A 15,755-nucleotide genomic window follows, 5' to 3' on the forward strand; every position below is an offset into this window, starting at 1 on the left:
CTGTTTCCAATTCTGTGTCTCCCTCTCTCTGCCCCTCCCCCGTTCATGCTCTGTCTCTCTCTGTCCCAAAAATAAATAAACGTTGAAAAAAAATTAAAAAAAAAAAAAAAAAGAAATCGTTCCAGCTGCCAGCGTATGGGCAGCCCCCCTCTCTGGCTCGTCAGGATTGCCATGCGGGTCTCACCCCACCGGGGAAGGGATTGGAGGCCCGAAAGCAGTACGTTAGGGATGAACAAGCTGGGTTAGCACTCTTAGCTCACCCGATATCACCGGTGTTGACCCAGAAATCTGTGCACGCTACCGGTGACACTAGGCGTGGGTGTTTTTTTCTCTGTCAATCATGCTCCACACGCAGCCCATCACACTGCGGACCAGAGCATCCTGGAAATGTCACCAGAGCCATCGGTGACTACACTGAGATCTGGGAAGGGTTTGTGTGGTTTATCCGAGGTTACAGACACTGGAGCACTTGGAACAATGCCCAATTGTGCCAGCAACAGGGGATGGAAACCACAGGAATGTGCAGTCATCCGGGCACTGTAGGCACAGTGACTGGCCCAGCACTGACTGGTCTCCCTGCCCAGGTGTGTTTTGGGTGGCCTCCAATGAGACCCAGTGGTTGTGGCACAAATCCCTGGCCGTGGCTTCCCCCTAGACGGTTGGGCTGGTGCCCCCGGGGCACAGGGGAGAACCTGGCCTAGGTAACAACAATTGCCGTCCTCCCCCTCGAGGCCAGGTGGGCACCTCTGTCTTCCACTGACAGGGCCCTTGTCCCTCCACTGCCCTGGAGGAAGTGACAGTGCACACAGAAGCCCTGAACAGCAGCTGGCAGAGCCCATCCTCACTGAACACCGAAACGTCTCCGATGAGAAGAGCTGTCCTCGGAAGAGGGTGGCCCTCGACACAGTCACCACCTCACAAGAAGGCACCTGTGCGTTTATCCAAACAGAGCGCGTGTGTTCACACCCGATGAGTCTACTGATGTATCCTCTTTACTAAAACACATAGGACACAAGGGAGTGCCCCGAGCAATCTGACCCCCAACCTAGGGGATTCGATACCTAAATCGATAGGTCAGCCCGTGGGGTTCCTGGTGAAAACGCTGTCAGTGATTTGGGGAATCACAGCCTAAATCTGTTTTCTCTTGCAAGCACCTATGTTGTTGCTGTGACCTCTGCCTTCCAGGCAGCCAGCCAGCCACCCAAAGAGCCACCTCCATGCTGGTGACACCCCTTGCTGAGCCCTGGGGACCTGTGTCAAAAGAGGGGGTGAGCGAGATTATTAGAGCAGATCAGGAGGGGCGGAGTGCCGGAGGAGATCGTTGAGAGGCCGTGACCGCTGGCTGGCTTGTGAGCTGGACCCCAGCCATCACCCCATCCCCTGTCCGTGGATATGGGTCCGCGTGCTGCCCCCAGAAGCCGCCCCAAGGACACAGCCTCACGACGCAGGTGACGGAGCCCAGTCACAGCCTCTTCATAAACATTTCAGATCCGTGGGCAGGCGCAGGGGTCTACTCTTCTCGATGTCACCCAGGCCTTGTGTGTAAGTTCCCCTTGCTTCTCAAACTCTCCACCTGCCGTGGGGGAGGGGCTGTGTCCCTCTTCACTTGCCCCTGCACTCCGCGTGTGGGGCCCCCGTCGGATGTCACCTGGGAAGCTCGAGAGCGGGCTGTGGATCGGTTGTGCCCACCCCCTTCGGCGTTCCTGGGCCCTGTCACTGCAGCGTCCCGACACTAGGTTTTCTATTTGTCAGAACGTGTAATTTCGAGAATCTCTGTCTTCACTTGTATTTGTTGTGACGTCGGATATGGTTGCTCAGGAACAGCCTTCACTTCAGACGCTTGTACCTCTATTTCGAATGCACTTTTGAAAGAAATCAGCTTTCTGAGGAACAAATAGGATTGGGATTACACATGTAAACTGTATGTGTTTTTATTCTAGGAAGAACTCCAAGCAATAGTAAAAAAAGCATTCACATAATTTTAGAGGTGAGTTATTTTCATTTATTCACATGTGATCGCATATGTAGAAAAATCCCAAATATGCTGCAGGCACATTTGACTTAGGTATGGTGGCAAACACAACAAGTTAGGTGTTCTCAGACGTTCTGCTGGATTAAAAACAGAAGGCAGTGTGTTTAAAGTTTTTATTTAGCCACACTATACACTACAGTTGCTATGGAGAAAATAAATTACAATAATATCATGGGACGAGGGAGAGAAACCTGTTAGAAATAGTGGTAACTTCACTGGATTAGGGCCTTTGCCCTGTACCTGTTTTAACAAAGCCATGAATTTCAGCAACAAGGGTAGCTGTTAGTGACTACTATTTACCCAAAAAATACCAAAGCACTAATTCAAAAAGAGGCATGTCCCTTGATGTTTATAGCAGCATTATCTGCAACAGCCAAATTATGGAAAGAGCCCAAACATCCATCGACTGATGAATGGATAGGGTCGGTGGATTTTATCACACAAAAAAAATAATAATAATAAGATGACGTAAAATGATTTTAAAAAGGAGCTTCACACGTACAAGTATCCTTCTTCACTCTCCTTTATCCCACTTTGTGAACCCGGCAGTGCACGAGGCTACCAGGCACCACCTCCTAAGACTTCTGGTGCTGGAAGGGAGGCCCCCAGCTCTTCTGAGTTACGGTCTGGAAAAATCTGGTCTCCTTATGCTTTTTCCATGTGGTTAGCTGAAGCTCACTCCGCTCCAACGCTCAGGCCAGCACATCTCCCCTGGCGGCTTTAAAAGTTTTATAAAGTGGAAAATATTTTGCTCCCTTGGACTAAGCAGCAAGAAGGAAAGACGCTGCTGTTATCTTTGGGTGCTGCATTTATTTCCCTGCATCTGGTAACCTGTGAAATCAGAGTGAATTTAGGGAGGTTATGATTTGCATTTTGACCATGTAAAAATAGAAATGCGCGTGCATTGCTTTATTAATACTTCGAGTAAAATATCTTCTCACCATTGTTATCATGATACCTATTTCTCTGCATTTCATCATCTTCTCCAAAATGTGGCAGTTTTTTCACAGAAGTAAGAAGCAGAAAAACAATTCAGAGTTTCCTGCTGCCGAGAAACTGAGGACCGAAAGCAGCTGAGGATAGAAAGCCGGGCCACCTGCACGCGTCCCCACCAGCACCAAACACAGGGACACATCAACAACTCTCCCCACCACAGCTCGTGGGTACTGATGTCTTCTCTCTCTGCCCCACACGGCTCAGTGGCTCACGGGAGAGCTGTGCACACCCCGAGGATGAGGTGGTCCCGACTGATGATGCGCTGTGACTCTAGGCAGAAATGCGATTTTCATCATGTCTGATTGTTTTCCAACCAAATGAAAACTTGCCAGGGTTATGAAAACTGTCCTGAGCGACTGCCTTCCTTTCAGCACACCGAGGTTTATCTTGTTTAATTTACCTTTTGGCCCCAAAAGGATAATTTTATTTTCCCGAAGGTCACTCCCCGAACTTGACAGTGTGCAGTGGTGACAGCAGATCAGAGATAATAGGAACAATGGCATATTCACTCAGGTTTTGACTCGGTTTTTATTAATATTATTTTACTTTGAGGAGCACGTCCTGTGGAGGAAGGTTGGCTGTGACACGTGGGTATCCGCAATTGCTTTGCCAGGCGATAGAAGGCTGATGCGGAGCGGGACGGATCGAGGTAGGTGGGAAGGAAAACTGTACTGAAAACAATTTCGCAGGAGACAAGCTTCAAAACTAGAATGTATTTTCTGGGAAACTTTGGAGCCTGGTTAAATAATGAACGGCAAAGAACTTGGAAATGTATATGTATATTTCCATCCAATTTTACAACATTTTGTTCAAGTAATACTTATGTTTATATCCCAAAATAATTTTTAGTAAAAGGCATTTTGTCCAGGTCCGTATGTCCAATGTAAATGAACCACAAGCAATTTGCTAGGGAAGGTGAGCACAGAACACTGAAATAATTCAGCCAATAAAGTTCCATCCCATACAGCCCTACTTCAGGGAGGCCAAAATATATAAATAAATAAGTGTCCCAAACTTCTGTAACTTGATTTTAATATTTTTAAAACAAATACATACCACTCAGAACTTCTAGACAGTGTCTTAACTAAGTTGTTTATCAGTGGTATGAGGAACATCAAACTCACATTTCAGTAAATAGAGTCTAATTATTAATTATTAACAAAGATATAAAATACATTCTTGGTGTTTATTCTCTTCACTTCATCAAACATAACCCTTCTATATAAATTGCGGGGGGGGGCGGTTCTCTCATGAGGTACATCTGAGGTATCTGCACTCAGACTTTCCAGCACCACCGGGCGGATTCCTGCACAAAGCATGTCAGCTCATTGTGTGCCTAAGGGAAACACGCTGAGAGCCATGGTTTTCCAAGATTGTGCACCTTGCAGTCTTGGTGGAGGCAGCCAGAGAGGCATGCCGGCTCTTCCTCAGTTCTACCCCCGAAGCAGCGCAGTGAGCAACCCTGCAGGTCAGCCACAGACGGCCACAAATGGACACAGATGGACGCAGTCCAGCCACAGACGGAAACAAATGGATGCAGACGGACACAGACCAGCCGTAGATGGCCACAAATGGAAGCAGACGGACGCAGACCAGCCACAGATGGCCACAAATGGACGCAGACGGACGCAGTCCAGCCACCAATGGACACAAATGGACGCAGACGGATGCAGTCCAGCCGCAGATGGACACAAATGGACGCAGACAGACGCAGTCCAGCCACCGATGGCCACAAATGGACACAGATGGATGCAGTCCAGCCACAGATGGACACAAATGGATGCAGACAGACGCAGTTCAGCCGCAGATGGCCATAAATGGACGCAGACGGATGCAGACAAGCCGCAGATGGACACAAATGGACGCAGACAAACGCAGTCCAGCCACCGATGGCCACAAATGGACGCAGATGGACTCAGTCCAGCCGCAGACGGCCACAAATGGACGCAGATGGACGCAGTCCAGCCGCAGACGGCCACAAATGGACGCAGATGGACGCAGTCCAGCCACAGACAGCCACAAGTGGACGCAGACGGACGCAGACAAGCCACAGATGGCCACAAATGGACGCAGACAGACGCAGTCCAGCCGTAGATGGCCACAAATGGACGCAGACGGACGCAGTCCAGCCACAGATGGCTACAAATGGACGCAGACGGACTCAGTCCAGCCGCAGACGGCCACAAATGGACACAGATGGATGCAGTCCAGCCACAGACAGCCACAAGTGGACACAGACAGACGCAGACCAGCCGCAGATGGCCACAAATGGACGCAGACAGACGCAGTCCAGCCGTAGATGGCCACAAATGGACGCAGACGGACGCAGTCCAGCCACAGATGGCTACAAATGGACGCAGACGGACGCAGACCAGCTGCAGATGGCCACAAATGGACGCAGACGGATGCAGCCCAGCCACCAATGGACACAAATGGACGCAGACGGATGCAGACCAGCCGCAGATGGCCACAAATGGATGCAGACAGACGTAGTCCAGCTGTAGATGGCCAAAAATGGACGCAGATGGATGCAGTCCCGCCACAGATGGCTACAAATGGACGCAGACGGACGCAGACCAGCTGCAGATGGCCACAAATGGACACAGACGGATGCAGCCCAGCCACCAATGGACACAAATGGACGCAGACGAATGCAGTCCAGCCGCAGATGGCCACAAGTGGACGCAGATGGACGCAGTCCAGCCGCAGATGGCCACAAATGGACGCAGACAGATGGAGACCAGCTGCAGATGGACACAAATGGATGCAGACAGACGCAGTCCAGCCACCGATGGCCACAAATGGACGCAGATGGATGCAGTCCAGCCACAGATGGCCACAAATGGACGCAGACAGACTCAGTCCAGCCGCAGATGGCCACAAATGGACGCAGATGGACGCAGACAGACGCAGACCAGCTGCAGATGGACACAAATGGACACAGATAGACGCAGACCAGCTGCAGATGGCCACAAATGGACGCAGACAGATGCAGATGGAGGCAGACCAGCTGCAGATGGACACAAATGGACGCAGTTGGATGCAGACCAACCACAGACAGACACAAATGGACACAGATGGACACAGACCAGCTATAGATGGACACAAATGGACGCAGATGGACACAGACCAGCCACAGACAGACACAGAAAATCCACCCTGCAGCAGCTCCCATGCCCTTCTCAAGTGCGCCTGGAATATTTTCCAGGATGCATCCCACGCTAGCTCACAAAACAAGTCCTACTAAACCAAACAAGGTTAAATCATCCGAAGTATTTTGTCTAAACACAAGGGATAACACTCAAGGCAAGTTGGGAAACTCATAAACACATTGAAATTAAACAACATGTTCCTGAAGAACCATTGAATCAAAGAAGAAATTGAAAGGAAAATTAGAAAATATCTTGAAACAAGCAAAAATGAACTCACAACACACCAAACTTACAGGGTGCAGCAAAAGCAATGCTAAGAGGAGAGTTTATAATGATAAATGCTCATTAAGAAAAGAAGAAAAATCAGGGCGCCTGCGTGGTTCAGTTGGTTGAGCATCAGACTTCAGCTCAGGTCATGATTTCACAGCTCATGAGTTTGAGCCCCGCACTGGGCTCTGTGCTGACAGCTCAGAGCCTGGAGCCTGCTTCAGATTCTGTGTCTCCCTCTCTCTCTGCCCCTCCCTCAATTGTGTTCTCTCTCTCTCTCTCTCTCTCTGAAAAATGAATAATGTAAAAAAAAAGAAAATTCTTGAATAAATAACCTACCTTTATACCTCAATGAACTAGAAACAGAAGAACTAAGACTTAAGTCAGCAGAAGGAAGGGAATAATGAAGACTAAAGCAGAAATAAATGAAATACATGATAGAAAAGCAAAAGAAAAAAATAGTTTTTTTGAAAAGATAAACAAAACTGGTAAGCGCTCAGCTTGACTAGCCAAGAATAGAAGACTTGCAAAGATAGAACAATCTTAAAATTCAAGTGAAACCACCAAAAAAAAAAAAAAAAAAAAAAAAAAAAAAAAAAAAAAAAACCACCAAAAACAAACAAAAAAAAAAAACACAAAAAGCCAAAGCAACTTTGAAAATTAAAATTCCCAACTTCAAAACTTGTACAAAACTACAGTAACCAAAATAGTGTGGTGTTTTGTAGACAGGCACACAGGCTGGCAGATCAGAACAGAAACACCAGAAAACTTGTGCCTATGCGGTTGGCTAATGTCCAGCAAAGGCACCAGCAACACATCATGGGAAGCAGACACCTTGTCAGTCTACAGCGCTATGAAAACTGGACATCCAAACCCAGAAGGAAGAAATCAGACCTTTTATTACCATACAAAAAATTCACTCAAAATACATGAAATACTTGAATGTAAGACCTGAAGCCATAAAATGCCTAAGAGAAAACATGAGGGAAAGACTTCTTGATGGGTCTTGGCGATGATTTCTTGGATATGAACCAAAGGCACAGGCAACAGAAGCAAAAGTAAACAAATGGACCCCATCACACCAGAAAGCTGCAGGGCAGAGGAAAACAACCAAATGAAAAGGCAACCTTTTCATGGAGAAAATATTCGCAAACCATGTACCTGGTAAGGTTTAATATCTAAACTACATGGGAAATTCCCACAATGCAACAGCAAAAACAAAACAAAACAAAAAAACAAACCTTACAAAATGAGCAAAAGATTGAACGGATATTTCTCCTAAAAAGGACATACAGAATGCCAACAGGTATATGAAAAGGGGTCCAACGTCACTAATCTCCAGGGAGATGGAAATCAACCCACAGTGAAATATAACTTCACACCAATTAAGATGGTTGTTATTTTAAAAAATAAGCGACAAGTGTCAGCAAGGATGTGGAGAAGAGGGACCCTCTTACACTGCTGGTGGGAAGGCAAACTGGTGCAGTCGCTGTAGAAGAGAGTATGGTGGCTCCTCAAAAAGTTAAAGATAAAACTACCGTATGATCCCAAAACCCCACTTCATATTTATTTACCCAGAGGTACTGAAATCCGGGTCTGGAAAAGACATCCACACTCTTGGTTCGCGGCAGCATTATTCACAAGACCCGTGGATGGAGACGACGTGGTAAATACGTACAACAGAATATTATTCAGCCTTAAAAATAAGGGACTGCTGTCGTTTGCAACACGGATGGACCCTGAGGACACTGTACCAAGTGAAATGACACAACCTCCTTCCACCTCTTCACTTTCAAACGCTCTGCATCCTTATTTTTAGGATGCGTCTCTTGGAAGAGCAAACAGATTTTGCCTTCTTATGAATCTGAGAATTTCCAACTTTTAATCTGAGTACGAACTCAGAGTATATAGGATACTTTCTTCTTCATTTCCTTCATTTCTTCTTTCGAATGAATCAGATTTTTTAGTCCTTCTATTTTCCATCCATTAGGTTACAGTTATAGGTCACATGGCCACAGACATGGCTTTTTTTCAGTGGTTCCGCAGGCCCCGGGCACTGCCTCCACGTGCGTCTCAGGTTCCACAAACCTTCCGGCACCTCACCCCGTCTCCCACCTCCACCCCCTGTACCCTCCATGCACCTGTCTCCAACACTTTAGCTCCGCACATATTTTAAACTCTGAATGATGCCCCTTTCATTTTGGATACTCCTTCCGATTTACCAACATGTGTAACCTTTCTGGTGTGTTATTTCTTCTACGGGCCACTTTCCCCTCTCTTTTCCTCTTCCTGAGAAACTCCTTTTGTAATTCCTTCACACAGATCTGCTGGTGACAAATCCTACCAGTTTTGACTCTTCTAAAGCGTCTCTGTCCCTGAAGGACATCTTTATCAGCTGTAGAATTCTACATGGGCACTTGTCTCCTCCGTGTACCTTGAAGACACCTCCCAGATCTTGTGTTTGTCGTGGTTCCTGGTCATAGTTCCTTTGAGGATGATCCGAGTCATTTTCTTTTCTGTCTGCTTTTAAGATTTTCTCTCCATCTTTGGTTTTCGGTGGTCTCCTGTGAAGTGACTAGTGACCTTCCCTTCTGCCCACCCTGCTCGAGGGTTGTAGGCTCAATCTATGGCTTGCTGCCATTCATTTTGATTTAGGAAAAATCTCAGCGAGTGTTTCTTGCTTCTAGCTTGGCTACTACCTCATTCTGTCTCCTCTGGTTCTAGAACTCAGTTCGTCTCCCACATCACAGCATCACAGACGCCCACCTGTCCTTTGAGATTTCTGCTCTCTTCTCTTTGCTTTACATGTGACCTGCTGTTACATCCACCTGCTGAGTGTTAAATGTCAGCTACCCTGGTTCTTAATTCTAGAGTGTCCTTTTGATTCTTTATAGATTGCAGGGACCGGATTGAATTGGCTACATTTTCTTCTGCTTCCTTGAACACACTGCTTTGATGTATTCCACTGTCCCCAGCTGAGGTCACCTAGAGGTCTGTTTCCCTTATTTGACTTTCAGTCATTGTGCCTCCTTGGTTTCTCTGGCCTGGTGCTTTTTCTCGAATGCTTGACAGCGGTGAGAAAATAGTAGAAGCTCTGACATATGTTATCTTCTTCTGAAAAAGATTCCATTTTCTCCTTGACCCTCTTCTAAGTCTTGAGAGGCCCACGCATTTCGCCAGCGCCCTCTTTCCAGCGTGGCCCCTCCACGACCCGCACGAGCCCCTACTTCTGGTTCTCATCACGTGAAGGAACAGCCTTTATGTTTCCTTCAGTTATTTTCAGGTGAATCTTCTGTATCCAAAAGCACGCCCGCTAGTTAGGGTGACACAAAGATCATTTTATTGTTCACGATCAAAGATAAGAAGATACAGAAAACCCCCCGACCCACAAACAGACTTAAACCAGAAGCCACCCTTGAAATAATCTAATAACTATAAATCCACCAAGATTAAATACAACAAACACCCATGTACCCACCACTCCACACACCTCTACTGAATGTCATTTTGTAATATTGCTTTCGGGTTTTATTTTTGAGAAAAGCATTACAGATGTAACTTAAGCCTCAAAATTTCTCCTCCCTGGAAAGGGTAATAAAAATTGCATGTACACGTACAAATACATTATTAGATGCAGACGTAACTTTGATGAAAGGTCCTGAAAGAGAACCCCCAAATCCTGTAGCGGAGTACAACTGTGTATTATCTAACTCCGACTGTGATGAAGTAGGACACAAAGCAGGCAATTCAAGTGATTTTTGCTTGAGAAATACTGAACGGTGTTGTATGTAGGAAATGATTTTCTCGTTTCCTGTTACCGGCTCGAATACGATCACACGGACTTTGGGCTCTGCTTCCAAGGACCACATGTATTTTTCTTGCCGCCATCTGTAAAAGATCCGGGGAAAATAAAAATAAATATTAGGCATCGTTCTTGTTATTATTCCAAGGATTAATAGGACTAACACTTTTGTTCTCTTAGCACAGAACACTGTTCCAGGCCTGAGGTCCAGGTTGTTGGAAGAGAACACGGCCCATTACTCCACGTGACGATGCCTGTGAAATAATTTGCTAGAGAAAATGTGGCAGCTGTGTAGGAAGTACCAAATAGTGTGGGACAGTTTCATGCTCAGAATATGTAAGAACGTGATCATCAGAAATGACAGAAGAAAGTCCCGGATATGTTAAATCTTCACGTGTTAGGAGAACAACACCAAGAAATGTCCACTGGACTGACCCTGGGTTTCTAAAGTTTATGCGCATTTTTGAATTGCTCTGGCGCCGACAATCAGCAGTTAAGAAACAAATTGCACCACTTCCCAAGCATACTTGCAATTTGCAAAACTTGGAAGTCCAAGAAACAGAGCAGTCGTAAAGGCACAGGGCGTCCACTGGGGCGGGGATTCATCAGCCCGGAGAGGAGTCACCCCTGGCAAGACGGCCCTGTTCCAAAGCCTCCAAACAGGGACGTGACCGAGGTCCCAAAGGCTAAATAACCTCGACGGTCACACAGGAGTCGGGGCCAGGCTGGGCCCTGAGCCGCTGTCCCTGCACAGCGAGCGGGCAAGGCTTTGGCGGGACCAGGAAGCCCAGAGCGGTGGGCGCTCGGGTGACGGGATCCACAGACGGTGTGTCTGTTTCCTCCGAAGTGCGGGGTCTTTCCTGATTCTTCCGTCTCCTGCGGAACCCCAACCGGAAATATTTAGTCTGTCCTGCATTACGTCCGGGTCACATTGTGCTTCAATCGCCAGAACCGCTGGGCTGTGAGCTGTCCTACCTGCGGGATAGGGAAGACAAGCCACCACTCCTCCCGCTGGCCGTTCCCTCGCTACCACGGTTCTCCAGTCAGAGAACACGGACGTGTTATCAGCCTGGAAGAATTCATCTTTCCCCGAGGAAGTCCGGCCAGGGTTTATGCTGCATAACCCCTGCTCTGGCTGAGATCTCTTCAGGTCAGAGCGGACAGCCTTCCCTGAGGGTTAATGGTCTCCCGTCCACACAGTGGCCAGACGCGCAGAAAAGAATGTAACCTGCCGGGAGAGGTCCGGCCTGGGTCCTCGGGTCCGAGGACGTGGTCTGTGTTTGGGCCATGGGCTGGCCAGGCGGTAACAGGGTGATGGGGCCGCGGGCCTGTGCGCCTCAGCCGCACGGACGGTCAATCACGCCCACGTAATGGAGCCCCAGGAAAAACTGAGCGCGGCTGACTGGTTGACAACCGGGGGCGGAAGGAGGCTGGCAGAGCCCAGGGGCCTCAGGAGAGGGCACTGGAGGCCCCGCCGCGGTCCTGCTCCTGGACTCCCCCCGGCTCGCCCCCCACCCCTACCCTGGGCTGGGTTTCCTCTGTGTTTCCCCCTGCGATTAGCTGTGGCCGTCTCTAGATCAGTTTCCACGTGGCCCGTGGCTCTTCAGCGGATTTCTGAACCTGAGGCCAGACCTTGGGCTGGAGTCCAGAGCGAGGGCGGCCTTAGAGTGTGCGCCTTCTGACTTCTCACCGACTGACCCCCTGGCACCAGGGCAAGGCTTTGGAAGCCCAGTCACTCCATCACGTCTACCGCCCTCCGTGCGCCAGCGTCCTTCAAGTCCGCGCAGCGGCCTCCTGGGGCCTCGTCGCGAGGACGCCCCACCCCTGCAGACAGGTGGCCTCTGGGGTCAGCCCCCTCCACCCTCCGCACTCCGCTCAGGCGGGAGCCTCCCCGCTGTCGCCTCGTGAAGCTGCCTCAGGATCGCCGCATCCTGCTTCCCGTGGGGGGAGCCCGCAGCCACCCAAAGCGCGCAGCCGTCATTTCTCCGCTGTCCCCAAACCTCCATCCTGTCGGTGAAGCCACTCACATCGCCCTGAACAGACACCGCCCCGGACCCCCACGTCCGTGTCCTGTTTGTTTTTCTCCAAACACCGCGAAGTACAAGTGACATGTGTCTCGCGGCGAGGATGCAGCCCTGCGAGCTCTGTTCACGTGGACTGCCAGCTCCCAGACAGACAGGCGGGCACTGGGCATGCGAGGGGTGGCTGTGAGGACCGAAGGACGGGGCCTGCCCTCCCCAGAGTGTGCAGACAGAGAGAGAAGTAACAGGTGAGGAGAGGTCTCTGTGATAAACCTGAGGCCAGCCCGGAGGAACAGACAGGCAGACGGACCTGGGAGGTGGGAAGGACATGGGGTGGGAGCCACGTGTGCCAGGACCCTGGTGGAGGTGGGGGTGTCTCAGGCGCTCAGCAAACTCACACAGGCCGTCTTCTGAACGTAGGAGAACAAAGCGATTGATTGACTTGAAACCTGAAGGTGGGGGTAGAGGGGGACGAGGGCCGGGGCGGAGGGGCTGCCATGGGCAGGGGCAGAGGGGAAGAGGGCAGGGGTGGAGGGGGATGTGGGCAGGGGTGGAGGGGGAGGAGAGCAGAGGTGGAGGGGAACGAGGGCCGGGGCGGAGGGGCTGCCGTGGTGGACGTGGGCAGGGGCGGAGGGGCTGCCGTGGGGGACGTGGGCAGGGGTGGCAGGGGACATGGGCAGGGGTGGAGGAGGTCGAGGGCCGGGGCGGAGGGGCTGCCATGGGCAGAGGCGGAGGGGGAAGAGGGCAGGGGTGGAGGGGGATGTGGGCAGGGGTGGAGGGGGAGGAGAGCAGAGGTGGAGGGGAACGAGGGCCGGGGCAGAGGGGCTGCCGTGGGGGACGTGGGCAGGGGTGGCAGGGGACATGGGCAGGGGTGGAGGAGGTCGAGGGCCGGGGCGGAGGGGCTGCCATGGGCAGAGGCGGAGGGGGAAGAGGGCAGGGGTGGAGGGGGATGTGGGCAGGGGTGGAGGGGGAGGAGAGCAGAGGTGGAGGGGAACGAGGGCCGGGGCAGAGGGGCTGCCGTGGTGGACATGGGCAGGGGCGGAGGGGCTGCCGTGGGGGACGTGGGCAGGGGTGGCAGGGGACATGGGCAGGGGTGGAGGAGGTCAAGGGCCGGGGCGGAGGGGCTGCCATGGGCAGAGGCGGAGGGGGAAGAGGGCAGGGGAAGAGGGCAGGGGCGGAGGGGGACGTGGGTAGGGGTGGAGGGGGACGAGAGCAGGGGTGGAGGGGAACGAGGGCCGGGGCGGAGGGGCTGCCGTGGGGGACGTGGGCAGGGGTGGAGGGGGACGAGGGCCAGGGTGAAGGGGCTGCCGTGGGGGACGTGGGCAGGGGTGGCAGGGGACATGGGCAGGGGTGGAGGGGGTCGAGGGCCGGGGCGGAGGGGCTGCCATGGCAGGGGTGGAGGGGGAAGAGGGCAGGGGCGGAGGGGGAAGAGGGCAGGGGAAGAGGGCAGGGGCGGAGGGGGACGTGGGCAGAGGTGGAGGGGGATGTGGGCAGGGGTGGAGGGGGAAGAGGGCAGGGGCAGAGGGGGATGTGGGCAGAGGTGGAGGGGGACATGGGCAGGGGTGGAGGGGGTCGAGGGCCGGGGCGGAGGGGCTGCCATGGCAGGGGTGGAGGGGGAAGAGGGCAGGGGCGGAGGGGGAAGAGGGCAGGGGCAGAGGGGGAAGAGGGCAGGGGAAGAGGGCAGGGGTGGAGGGGGACGTGGGCAGAGGTGGAGGGGGACGTGGGCAGAGGCGGAGGGGGACGAGGGCTGGGGCAGAGGGGCTGCCATGGGCAGGGGCGGAGGGGGAAGAGGGCAGGGGCGGAGGGGGACGTGGGCAGAGGTGGAGGGGGACATGGGCAGAGGTGGAGGGGGACGTGGGCAGAGGCGGAGGGGGACGAGGGCCGGGGCGGAGGGGCTGCCATGGGCAGGGGCAGAGGGGGTAGAGGGCAGGGGCAGAGGGGGATGTGGACAGAGGTGGAGGGGGACGTGGTCAGGGGCGGAGGGGGTCGAGGGCGGGGGTGGAGGGGCTGCCATGGCAGGGGTGGAGGCGGAAGAGGGCAGGGGCGGAGGGGGAAGAGGGCAGGGGAAGAGGGCAGGGGTGGAGGGGGACGTGGGCAGAGGTGGAGGGGGACGTGGGCAGAGGCGGAGGGGGACGAGGGCCGGGGCGGAGGGGCTGCCATGGCAGGGGTGGAGGGGGAAGAGGGCAGGGGCGGAGGGGGAAGAGGGCAGGGGCAGAGGGGGATGAGGGCCGGGGCAGAGGGGCTGCCATGGGCAGGGGCGGAGGGGGAAGAGGGCAGGGGCAGAGGGGGACGTGGGCAGAGGCAGAGGGGGACGAGGGCCGGGGCGGAGGGGCTGCCATGGGCAGGGGCAGAGGGGGACGAGGGCCGGGGCGGAGGGGCTGCCATGGGCAGGGGCGGAGGGGGACGTGGGCAGGGGCGGAGGGGGACGTGGGCAGGGGCAGAGGGGACGTGGGCAGAGGCGGAGGGGGACGAGGGCCGGGGCGGAGGGGCTGCCATGGGCAGGGGCGGAGGGGGAAGAGGGCAGGGGCGGAGGGGGACGTGGGCAGAGGTGGAGGGGGACGTGGGCAGAGGCGGAGGGGGACGAGGGCCGGGGCGGAGGGGCTGCCATGGGCAGGGGCGGAGGGGGAAGAGGGCAGGGGCGGGGGGGGACGTGGGCAGGGGCGGAGGGGGACGTGGGCAGAGGCGGAGGGGGACGTGGGCAGAGGCGGAGGGGGACGTGGGCAGGGGCGGAGGGGGACGAGGGCCAGGGCGGAGGGGCTGCCATGGGCAGGGGCGGAGGGGGAAGAGGGCAGGGGCGGGGGGGGACGTGGGCAGGGGCGGAGGGGGACGAGGGCCGGGGCGGAGGGGCTGCCATGGGCAGGGGCGGAGGGGGACGTGGGCAGGGGCGGAGGGGGACGTGGGCAGGGGCGGAGGGGGACGTGGGCAGAGGTGGAGGGGGACGTGGGCAGAGGCGGAGGGGGACGAGGGCCGGGGCGGAGGGGCTGCCATGGGCAGGGGCGGAGGGGGACGTGGGCAGGGGCGGAGGAGGACGTGGGCAGGGGCGGAGGGGGACGTGGGCAGAGGTGGAGGGGGACATGGGCAGAGGCGGAGGGGGACGAGGGCCGGGCGGAGGGGCTGCCATGGGCAGGGGCGGAGGGGGAAGAGGGCAGGGGCAGAGGGGGACGTGGGCAGAGGCGGAGGGGGACGAGGGCCGGGCGGAGGGGCTGCCATGGGCAGGGGCGGAGGGGGATGTGGGCAGGGGCAGAGGGGGATGTGGGCAGAGGCGGAGGGGTCGAGGGCCGGGGCGGAGGGGCTGCCATGGGCAGGGGCGGAGGGGGAAGAGGGCAGGGGCGGAGGGGGACGTGGGCAGAGGCGGGGGGGGGGGGGGGACGTGGGCAGGGGCGGAGGGGGACGAGGGCCGGGGCGGAGGGGCTGCCATGGGCAGGGGCGGAGGGGGACGTGGGCAGAGGCGGAGGGGGACGTGGGCAGGGGCGGAGGGGGACGAG

The 15,755-nt window shown here is 54.5% G+C and overlaps 1 protein-coding gene across 8 annotated transcripts in view; it reads right to left on the bottom strand.

Moving 5' to 3' along the window:
• Window positions 1-9,957: 9,957 nt before the first annotated feature.
• WDR27 (WD repeat domain 27) overlaps window positions 9,958-15,755 on the bottom strand; it is a 185,431-nt gene continuing 179,633 nt past the window's right edge. For all 8 annotated transcript variants that reach the window (XM_045500340.1, XM_045500335.1, XM_045500332.1 and 5 more), the window contains one exon: window positions 9,958-10,335. In XM_045500340.1, coding sequence (XP_045356296.1) covers window positions 10,195-10,335 — 141 coding nt within the window. In that variant the 3' untranslated portion in view covers window positions 9,958-10,194. The remainder of the gene's footprint in view (window positions 10,336-15,755) is intronic.

Source organism: Leopardus geoffroyi, chromosome B2, assembly GCF_018350155.1.
Source record: "Leopardus geoffroyi isolate Oge1 chromosome B2, O.geoffroyi_Oge1_pat1.0, whole genome shotgun sequence".
Classification (NCBI taxonomy): Eukaryota; Metazoa; Chordata; class Mammalia; order Carnivora; family Felidae; genus Leopardus; species Leopardus geoffroyi.